Raw genomic sequence first — 10,680 nt, forward strand, 5'->3', positions numbered from 1 at the left:
GCCAAATGGGCACCTGGGACTTGCAAAGGGAAGGGAAAAAACTATTCCGTTAGTTCCTGTATTGTCCCCTTTTTCTTCAGTGCCTTTAAAGTGTAGAGTTGATATTTTGGAGATGGGGAAGTATTTTCTCATGCTTGGTTTCTGTAGTTCTGTTCTTTTCCTAGTTGGTGTTTGCTCCTCCCTAGAACTATCTGGACTTGTGATGTGGGAGGGTTCTCCAGGGTAAGATGCCACTTCTACTGGGAAGATTCTAAAGTGGCTGTCCAAGGTGGGCTTAGCTTTTGAAGGCTGCCTTGGTCTAGAGAGGATTTGGGTTCTGGAGTTTGAAGGGAGATTGCTGTTGAATTGTGGGTGAATGGAGAATTCCTCATTTGTGATTTGGTCAGTTTAGTGCTTCCAAAAAACTCTGAACAAAGTGCTCCTAACAGCAGAGGAGAATGATCCAAAGACATAAACTGAAATGCAAAGTTTTTCTGAGGTTTCATTTTATCTCACTTCCTGAAAACTAACAGATCTTTAGAAAGGATGCTCTAAATTCCTAGTTAAATTTGAGTTACTTTTCCTTCAATATTGGTATACAGTTTCTCAAGTAAGTTGCTGGGTTATTTTACCTGATGGCTTTTTCCTATCCTTAACTTATTGCCCCATACCCTAGGAGGTATAGTATGTGTATTTCAGTTTAAGGAGTACAGATCAAAATGGAGAATTGTACTATTGTGGTTTCCTTAAAATTGTAGGTGGTAGGGAGGTTTTCAACAGGAAACATGCAAGTTGCTGGAGTATGGCTTAGAGCTTTTAACTCATGGAAAAGCTGAAGTTGTAAACTAGAATGACAGTTGGATTTTTGTGTTCCATCTAGGCTGTAGGAGACAGCCTACCCTTATCTACCTTCCTTACCCCTCTCTCTCCATACTTTGGCTTAAACTGAGCAAATGGAAATTAGCCTTTGCGCCAGCTCTTTAAATCATAAGTCTGTAGTGTAGAATTGCCAAGACTCTGGGGAAGCTGGACTAAGTAAACTGAGGCTCCGAGAATGAAAGTGCTCTTGGGGGTTGAATAGGAGTGCTCCTCTAATACTTACCTTATGCTGTGGAGGCATGGATTTTGAACCCGTTCAGGAGCAGCACTGCAGAACTGAGTGGAGTTGGGGTCAGTTGATTTTAAATGGACGTTAAAAGTTTAATACAATCTTGTTGGGCTTTGGCACAGAGAAGTGTTTTGAAAACCATATGCTAGTGAGGTTTGGCTATATTCCTTAGTCCTCCCCAATACAACACACCTCCCTCTCACATAAATACTCAGTACACATCTGGAAAGGGCAGGAGAACCTAGGGAGCTTTTGTGTCATGAACTCTTATCCCTCAGGACTGACATGAAGCTGGAAAAACAGACCAAAATTCCCTTGCAGTGCTATAGCTAGAAGGGCTACACACATCATCTCCCAGGGATGGGGCCAGGCAGCTAGCTGAGCTAATCCTCCTGTCTGTTTCCTCCTCCCCCAGGTGTATCAGTCACCTCCAGTAACACAGGCGTGCCAGATATCTCGGGTTCTGTGTACTCCAAAACCCAGGTAGGTGCCTGGCTCTGGATAGAAGTGGAAAAAGAGATGACATAGAGGAGGTGGAGTTGGAATGATAGAAGTACAGTGAACATGGGAATTCCCTGGCTTTCCAGTGGTTAGGACTTGGCACTCTCATTGCCATGGCCCGGGTTCAGTCCCTGGTCGTGGAACTAAGATCCCGTAAGCTGAGTGGCGTGGCCAAAGGGGGAAAAAAAATACAGTGAACAAGAACAACCCTAAGAGAGGTGTCAGGAAATCCATTCTACTAGAAAATGAGTGTCTCTAAACCTCAGTTTCTTGAAGAAGTTTAAATTTAGCCCTCTGGGAAAAAGCAAGAAAAATGTTACAGGAAGCTGCAGTGTGGTAAATTGTCGTGATATGTCATGTGATTTACTGTGCAACTGTCCTGGCCCTTTACATACCCACTCCCAACCTTTTCATAAGTTTCCGAGAGAACACATATGGAATGAAGGGAAACTAGTTCTTTCCATTTTTTTTGTAAGTATATCTATAAACAGTAGGAGAGGACACAACCCAGTAGCTAAAGTGAGGCATCTGAATTATCCACAGATTTGTATTGTGTTGCTCCCCCAACACACACCATAAATAAGTAAAAGCTTGATGTAAAGTATTAGGAGTTATGGTGGAGTCTTCCATGGCCAAGACCATTAACACTCAAGAAACCTCAGTGTGTATTCATTTCTTTTGCAATATCCAAGGAGTTCTAATTTTTACCCAACTCCAGGGGGTATCGCTATTTGTACTAAGAGTAGTTAGCAGATTTCACTGTGTTCATGAATGATGTTAGAATTTATGAAGTGCTGTCACATCTATCCTCTCATTTGGTCCTTACAACTGAGAGGTTAACAGCATCCCTGATTCATGTTAAGAGAAAATGAGGCTGAGAGATTAATTTTCTCAGGTTCACACAGCTGTTAAAGGGTAGAGCTGAGGCTAAGACCTGAATGTCTGACTTCAGGTGCAGCATTCATTCTCTGACACCATGCTGCTTTCTGAGGGTGGGGGATCTTGGGTTCAGAAATTCTGAGGATTAGTTTGCTGATCCCTTTTACTCTCTCTCCTCCCATTCTCCTGGATAGCAGTCCTTTGAGAAACAAGGTTTTCATTCCGGTACTCCTGCTGCCTCCTTCAACTTGCCTTCAGCCCTAGGAAGTGGGGGGCCCATCAATCCGGCCACAGCTGCTGCCTACCCACCTGCCCCCTTTATGCACATTCTGACCCCCCATCAGCAACCGCACTCCCAGATCCTTCACCATCACCTGCAGCAGGATGGCCAGGTAATAGCCCTTCCCCCTCTTTCCTTTCCCTTCCTTTTCCTTCCTATACCCTAAAACTACCTCCCCTTTCCTTTTCTTACCCTTCCTCACCACCACCTTCACCCAGTCCTCCCCAGCGCCAGCCATGGGCACACAGCACATACAGACACAAGCGCACACAACACGAGTGGCCGGCAAAGGAGATGTCAGAGAAGAGGCCAGATTGAAACCTTTTTTGCCCAGTTCCTTTGGTGCCTTTCTCCTCCACCTCCTCCCATAGCACAGTTGTCCTCATCCTATCAGACCTGGGTCACACCTCCCCTCTTACCTCTCCCAGCCTTCCCCCTTCCCTGACATTATAGCTTTCCCTTCTAATGGTGGAGTTCTATTGTCAAAGTTTGTCCCTTTATTTTCCATATATCCTGGTTCTGCCTCAGCTACCATATTTGCAGATGATTCTCTGTTGCCAGCGCCAGCAGGAGGAGCAGGTAATGAAACTGAATGATGATATGCTTGAACCCACTCCTTTTCAGTCCCCATTTCACCTCCACAGTCTCAGGGAACTTGAAGAGAAAAGATTGCACGGTCACAAATCGGGATACACAAACACAAACACCTTGCTGAGCTCTCTGGCCTCCCGTTCCTCTCTTGTCCTCCTCTCCTCAGTGTCTTTTTCTTTCTACCCTTCCCCGACTCTTGAAACACTTGGTTACCGGAATGGAAAGGATTCTTGGGGCAGCATCTGGAGCCTGGGGCCTCAGACTGTCTCTCTTACCTTTCCTGAAATGGGCTCGCAGATGTGATGTGTGGTAGGGGTGGGGAGCCCTGGGGTGGTGCAGGTGACCTCTCCCCCTTCCTCATAGGTGGTTGCGGAGCTAGAATAAGGGCTGCCTTGCTCTCAAAGACAGATGTCCAAATTGAGGCATTCATGGGGATCAGTGAAAGTGAAATCACCTTGTGATCACTCATCTCCAAGAGGCTATAATTCTCTCTAGAGAGTAGCCTTTCCTCGGATCAGGGGATGGTGGGTTTGGGGGGGTGAGGAGAAGGTGAAATTGAAAATTAGTAGAACTGATGCACTATCTTGTCTCTCAAAGTATCCCACCCTCTTTTCATCTTTCCCTTATTTAAAGTTTTAAAGTGTTTTTTTACTTGTCAGAGGTGCTCTAACTGCTGTATAAAACAAATTTCCTATGGTTAAGAAGTAAGCTTCAGAGTAGTTTCTAAGCAAGGGGAATGGGAGAGTAAAACAATTTCCAGATTTCCACCTGAAGATGTCATAAATTTGTCCCACTAACTAGACATCTTTTTCCTCCCCATTCACCCTCCCATTCCCCTGCAGACGGGCAGCGGGCAACGTAGCCAGACCAGCTCCATCCCGCAGAAGCCCCAGACCAACAAGTCTGCCTACAACAGCTACAGCTGGGGGGCCAACTGAGGCCCTGACTCTCTTCTCCCGGTCCCATCTTCTGAGAGGGCTTCTCAGCCTGGCAACTATGGAAACAGCATCAAAGAGAGAAAGGAATGTGGGGGGGTTCCACTGCCCCCACCCCCAGCGGCCCATCCCATGCCTCAGCTTCATGTCTGTCCCATTCCCATACCATCCCCACTCTGTTGTATGTATTATAGGATTTGTATTTTCTCCTTTTTTTTTTCTTCCTTTCCTCTCCTCCTCCCCCCTTGCATTCAAGATTATGAAACTTTGCTGTGGGCCCTGCCCTCCCTTTTCCTCCTCCTGTTCACCCTGGTGGTGTGTGGGTGAGGTAGGGAGGGGGGACCCCCAAATATATATCAGCCCAACAGCCCTAAGTCTCCTCCTTTATTATTAGGAAACAAAACAACAACAACAAAAAAATGGCGTCATGAATATGAACAGCATTGTCAGATGAATTAGTTGAAGTGTTTTTTTTTTTTTTGTACTGTGTCCTCAAATTTAATGGATTAATGTGTCTTGTATATATAAAAAGAAAACCTCTACCTTCAGCCTCTGCCCATTCTTGCTCCGTCTAGGATATCCTCAGTCTCGTCGATGACCAGCTTGATGAATAAGTATTACTGTACCAACTGGGCCTTCTCTAGCAGGCCCCGAAGGCAGTGGAATAAAATGAAATCTTCGCCCTTTAAGAACTCCTCTGACCTTAATGTGCTAGTATCTTGCCCTTGAGGGCATTCCCTTCCCCCTCTCCCCTAAGAATTACACAGCGTGGTGCCTGGAAAGAATCACTGCAAATCTTCATTTCCTCCAGATCTACAGCAGATTTTAGGCAATGAAGGGATAGCAGATATTGGGTGGAAAGGGAAAGGGTTAAGCAGGAGTTGAAAGAAATGGCTTTGTAGAATCAAAGTGTAATTTAGATGGATCCAGGCAAATGAACTGGAAAGAAATGAGGGCAACATGCACTGTTGGCTAGCAAAACTGAAGCAGTAGTTCTTACTTCTTGAGTGCTTTCACTTCAAGTAGCTAATATCCAACCCCTTGAAAAGGAGTCTAGAGCAAGGCCAGGGTTGGGATGGAGGTTGGGGGTACAGGGAGGGGGAGGCTTTTAAAGTCAGTGCCCCGAAAAAGGGGATACTTATCGCCCCAGATTCTCTCCCAAGACACTTCAATAGATTTCCCTTGCTCTCTTACAAAGTCTTTATCCTGGTGGTTGCAGACCCTGCCTGAAAGAATTAGACTCCCGTATAGTTATGACAAAATCCTTAATAGCTGGAGAGATGGAGCTAAATCCACGCGTTCCTCTGTCTTTATCTTTTACTCAACTCTGGGGAAGTCACTATACTAGAAGAAGCTTAATGCAACATTTTGTCCATCCCTTTAATTAATATTAGACTTTATTTGTATCAGTCAAGAAACAAACTGGACGGAGGAAAGGGGCGAGGTGGGTTTAGAAGTAAGACTGGTCGTCCATGGGTTGGTGAGCCGGCGGTGAGGGTGGGTCTCCGTCCGGTTCATTTGTGCGGGTGGGCTGCCCTCTGGCGGCTGCCTCCGGTGCCATCCAGTGTCAAACCCTCGAAACACCCTGTTGGAGCGGGTTGATCGGCAGGAAGGAGAATTGACTTAGGAGGCAGGTGATCGTTGTAAAATGAAAATTCAGTACGCCCGCTCCCTTCACAGGAAACAGTAAAAGAAAACCTTTGGAACGTGATAGGTCCGTCCGCCCTGCCCCCCCACCCAGTCCGGGTTACGGTCGTTTTACGACAGTGTCCGATCGCAGGCTTGCTTTCCGGTAGCGTGGTCTGACGCTTCGCTCAATTTCCGTCAGCGTAGCTCTGGCTACCCCCAGCTGTGGGGTTCGAAAGTTCGAGTCCCACTGCGGGAATGAGCCTCTTTGACCTCTTTCGGGGCTTTTTCGGCTTTTCTGGACCTCGGAGGTGAGAGCGGGTCCGGGCCAGAGAACGTGGGGCGGGATCCTCTGAGGTGAGCTTGACCCTTGACACCCTATTTTTGGAAAAACATCCTTTTCCCCACTCCTTCAATTCCTGCGGAGAGAACGGAAGTCAACATTGAGCACTCACCCCGCGACAGTAACCAGGGCAGTAGTTAAGAGGAGAGGAAACAGCCGCTTAAACCTTTCTGCAGTCTGGGGTGATGCAACAGGGGCGCGGGTGGGGAAGACAATGGGGCTTTGGGGAAGAGAACAGTGAGCGAGTGAGCTGGACCTTGGGAGAGAAGGGAGGGGCTGGGGAACAGTGAAGAAAAGCCGAGCGGAAGCGTTTGGGGGAGCCGCGAGGTGAGGGCTGACTTTGATAAAAACAAAACAAACCCGATGGCCAGTCCTCTTAACCCTCACTTCAGCTTCCTAGATCGCAGCTTTTGTCTCACTTTGTCACCCATTAGCTGATTTTATGGTTTAAGTAGAAATCTTGGTGGCCGATCTGCCTCCACCCCTAGCCACAGAGATCCCTTTTTTGGAGGGATGACTCGCGATGAAGATGAAGATGATGAGGAAGAAGAAGGAGCCACGTGGGGCCGTGGGAGCTCGAGATTTGAGAGTCCCCAGCCCCCCGAGGAATTTGGCTTCGGCTTCAGCTTCAGCCCAGGAGGAGGGATGCGTTTCCACGATAACTTCGGCTTTGATGACCTAGTACGGGATTTCAATAACATCTTCAGCGAGATGGGGGCCTGGACCTTGCCTTCCCGCCCTCCTGGTGTGTGGATGCCCCGGGGGAGAACCTGTGGTTTCTGCTGGGTCGGTGGGTGAAAAAAGGAACCTGCAGAGAGTAGTTGGGGGTTGGGAAGTGTGAGAAAACTGATGATTTCAAGGAGATTTAAGAGTCCAAGTCCCCAGCATCCACCTGCCGCCTTTCTGCAGAACTTCCAGGTCCTGAGTCAGAGACACCTGGTGAGAGACGGCAGGAAGGACAGACGCTTCGGGACTCAATGCTTAAGTATCCAGATAGTCACCAGCCTAGGATCTTTCGTGGGGCCTTGGAGAGTGACGCAAGAACTGAATCCTCCAAACCAGCACCAGGCTGGGGCTCCCAGAGACCTTTTCATAGGGTGAGTACATCTGGGCCTGAAGTGGGAGCCTGTGGAGAAAACTGACTGCAAAGACTGGAAACCTTGTTGGAATCTTAACAGTCTTGGGTTGGGGTCCTAGGCCCTCCTCTTGGTGTATTTATCTGTTTTCTGTATTAAGCTTCTTGTAGGATTTTCTTTGGGGGGAAATGTGAGTTTTGCTTTTTGTTTAAAAAAATTGGTCTAAATGATTCTTGGACAAAGATTTCTTGAGGGAGGACAGAAAAGTATCAGTTGAGGAATGCTTTTTGGTAGAGGGATACATAAAACAGGAAGGTGGAAGGTGTAAGTAAATAAAGCTATCCTGGCTGGGATTATTTCTCCTGAGGAAAAGTAGTTTTGGAACTTGGAAATAGTTTGGGTTCTGTGACCCCCTCAAATTTGATTGAAAGGTGTCATTTGACCTACTTTGGCTTCTTCTGCAGTTTGATGATACGTGGCCTGTGACCCCCCATTCTAGAGCCAGAGAGGACAATGGTGAGTTTGGAGGGAAAGGACATTTACCAGCCCTTTGTTCTCCTTCCCTGAAATTTCTTCCGGCTACACTTGTTCCCTTCTTTCCCTTGGACTCCTTCTTTCCTCTTTCCTCTCTCTGCCCTTCTAGATCTTGATACCCAGGTTTCCGAGGAGGGCCTTGGCCCAGTTCTGCAGCCCCAGCCCAAATCCTATTTCAAGAGCATCTCTGTGACTAAGATCACTAAGCCAGATGGGGTGAGTTGGGAGAGACGGGTAAAGGGAACTATGGTCAGAGAATGTTCTGGAAAGGGAGACCTATGTAAAGAAATCAGTTAACTGTTAGGGATATTGTGGGGTCTTCTCCTTGTAGACCGTAGAGGAGCGCCGGACAGTGGTGGACAGTGAGGGCCGGAAAGAGACCACAGTAACCCATCAAGAAGCAGGTGGCTCTCCTAGGGATGGTAAGTAAAGAGTATGAATCAAAGGGATCCATTTCTTAATTCCTTGGGAAAGGGAAACCCTTAATCCTCCTACCCTTTAACATTATTCTTCTTCTTTGCCCCTGTCTAGTCTCTTTCACTTAGCCTCTGTGTATCACTTTCTTCCTTAGGTCCAGAATCACCAACACCTCCATCCCTGGATGATGCCTTTTCCATCCTGGATTTGTTCGTAGGACGTTGGTTCCGGTCCCGGTAGCCTTGTTAACCCTCAGAGGCCTTTAGGTTCTTTTCGCCTCCCACCCTTTGCTCACCAGCAATGGGCTTAGTTCTCCTCCTGCCACGTCAGCACCTTGGGTGTGTGGAACAGTGAATTGGGGGTATGTCAGTATGTCACTCACCCAGACTGACCAATAAAACCTTTATTTATGCTAATTCCTTAGTTTTGGCTTTGTCATGGCTGTTCCACTTTCTCACACTATCCAGGGCTTCCCAAATTAACTTGGCCCACAAAAAATTATTTCTTAATTTTTTGCTTTACTTTCCAAAACCTGATTTTGATAAGTAAGGGTCAGGTATCTCTAGAAGATGATTTTCCTTATGAAGAGATAATATAACTAGTGATAATTCCAGGGAAATTTCTACATGGGGATGCATTAGATTAAAAAAAAGGAAGTATGTGTATAAGTGTAGAGGAAAAACTGCTTCCCTAGGTGTGGGAGCACTATGATTGGGTAGTTCATGAGATAATTTGATGAAGTACATGGGCAAATATGTTTTCCTTTACTGGCTATGTTTTTATTTTTTTGTACATATTAGGGAAAATATAACTAGCAAAACATTATTGGTCTCTTCAAGGAGTGGTACTGGGAAAGCTGGACAGCCACATGTAAAACAAGTAGATTAGAACATTGCCTCATACCAGATAGAAAAACTCAAGATGTAAATGTAGGGACTTCCCTGGTGGTGCAGTGGTTAAGAATCCGCCTGCCAGTGCAGGGGATATGGGTTCGGTCCCTGGTCCGGGAAGGTCCCACATGCCGTGGAGCAACTAAGCCCGTGCGCCACAACTACTGAGCCCGTGCTCTGCAGCAGGAGAAGCCACTGCAGTGAGAAGCCTGTGCACTGCAGTGAAGAGTAGTCCCCACTTGCCACAACTAGAGAAAGCCCGCGCACAGCAACGAAGCCCCAACACAGCCAAAAAAAAGGTTTCAGGGACTTCCCGGGTGGCGCAGTGGTTAAGAATCTGCCTGCCAATGCAGGGGACACGGGTTTGATCACTGGTCCAGGAATATCCCACATGCCGTGGAGCAACTAAGCCCGTGAGCCACAACTACTGAAGCCCACGTACCCCAGACAATGAAGCCCGTGTGCCCTAGAGCCCATGCTCTGCAACAAGAGAAGCCACTGCAATGAGAAGCCGCACACCTCAACGAAGAGTAGCCCCTGCTCACCGCAACTAGAGAAAGCCCGTGCACAGCAAAGAAGACCCAACGCATCCAAAAAATAAATTTTTAAAAATTATATAATGTGGATCCCACATTAACGGATCAAGTACTCTATAAGTCCTTATAGAGTGATATTAGCTGAGACCCTATGGGCAGGAAAGGCAAACCTATACTCAGAGTAAGTGCCAATCCCAGTCAAAAGTGGTGGGGAATCTAGTGTCCTTGTCCCTAAGTGTCTGCTTCCTCTCCTTGAGAGATAGCACTGTATTAGGGACTTAGTGTTGGTATTTGTTAACGGCAGATTGCATGTTGGCCACAGCAGTGGTTAACTGAGCCGTGGTGAGTAGGAGCTCACACTGTTGGGCCTGTGCATAGCCTGTATCCTACCACCAGTTACTCTACTCAGTGTATTCATTGTTCGGAAGTGGGTGGCTGATGACAGGCAGTGGCTAAGTCATTCTTCCTACTTGGTTGTTCAGTGCATCTGTGATGGATGCTTTCTGGTGGGCGTTAACGTATAATACAAAGACCTTTATACTTCAAGACTACTCCCATAGGTCCATCCTCAGACTTTCTTGTCCCTGATCTTCCACTCTGTCTTTTCAAGCCCCTGACCAAACAACCAGGCCAGTTGTGACTGTGTATGTTCTTAGCTTCTCTTTCCACGCAAAGTGGATGACCAGATGTACTGTCCAAATCTCTGTCCCCTGGGAGGATTTCCCCTCACCACTGTCTTTCAAGGCCACTCTTGATTTGTTGCAATGCAGCAGCAGTCAATTTTTGGCTTTTGCCCACAAACTGCCAACTCATGTCTGAACCAAGCTTATTCCTTCTCTGATCCCTCTTCACAAGGGATCCGTGTCACAGACTGAATGTCTGTGCCCCCCCTACCCAATTCATATGTTGAAACCTAACCCCCATTGTGATGGTATTTGGAGGTGGGGCCTTGGGGAAGTGATTAGGTTATGAAGGTAGAGCCCTC

General features: G+C 47.1%; 2 protein-coding genes across 14 annotated transcripts in view; both read left to right on the forward strand.

Moving 5' to 3' along the window:
* The window catches only part of UBAP2L (ubiquitin associated protein 2 like), a 42,325-nt gene extending 37,438 nt beyond the window's left edge, over nt 1-4,887 (forward strand). For 2 of the 12 annotated variants that reach the window (XM_065880306.1, XM_065880315.1), the window contains exons 24-27: nt 1,503-1,570; nt 2,662-2,859; nt 3,276-3,326; nt 4,181-4,276. In XM_065880306.1, the coding sequence (XP_065736378.1) occupies nt 1,503-1,570; nt 2,662-2,859; nt 3,276-3,326; nt 4,181-4,276 (413 nt within the window). Of the gene's footprint in view, nt 1-1,502; nt 1,571-2,661; nt 2,860-3,275; nt 3,327-4,180; nt 4,277-4,848 lie in introns of those variants that run through there. The other 10 variants (XM_065880376.1, XM_065880396.1, XM_065880386.1 and 7 more) reach the window with 7 other exon arrangements.
* Nucleotides 4,888-6,057: 1,170 nt separating this feature from the next.
* Nucleotides 6,058-8,685, forward strand: HAX1 (HCLS1 associated protein X-1). Of its 2 annotated transcripts, none has more exons than XM_065885860.1 (7): nt 6,058-6,210; nt 6,731-6,987; nt 7,152-7,339; nt 7,783-7,834; nt 7,962-8,068; nt 8,184-8,274; nt 8,424-8,685. In XM_065885860.1, exons 1-7 carry the CDS (start codon nt 6,158-6,160, stop codon nt 8,507-8,509), a joined length of 834 nt encoding a protein of 277 aa, XP_065741932.1. In that variant the 5' UTR covers nt 6,058-6,157; the 3' UTR covers nt 8,510-8,685. The 2 variants fall into 2 exon arrangements, with proteins under 2 accessions (XP_065741932.1, XP_065741941.1); XM_065885869.1 differs by having other exon boundaries at nt 6,158-6,210; nt 6,869-6,987; nt 8,424-8,509.
* The last annotated feature ends 1,995 nt before the right edge of the window (nt 8,686-10,680 follow it).

The sequence above is a fragment of the Phocoena phocoena genome, chromosome 1 (assembly GCF_963924675.1).
Source record: "Phocoena phocoena chromosome 1, mPhoPho1.1, whole genome shotgun sequence".
Lineage (NCBI taxonomy): Eukaryota > Metazoa > Chordata > Mammalia > Artiodactyla > Phocoenidae > Phocoena > Phocoena phocoena.

Coding starts and splice junctions, on each gene's coding strand:
- HAX1 (XM_065885860.1), top strand. CDS start 6,158: ATGAGCCTCTTTGACCTCTTTCGGGGCTTTTTCGGCTTTTCTGGACCT. Junction 6,988..7,151: donor CTTGCCTTCCCGCCCTCCTG/GTGTGTGGATGC, acceptor GCCTTTCTGCAG/AACTTCCAGGTCCTGAGTCA. Junction 8,275..8,423: donor AGGTGGCTCTCCTAGGGATG/GTAAGTAAAGAG, acceptor TTTCTTCCTTAG/GTCCAGAATCACCAACACCT.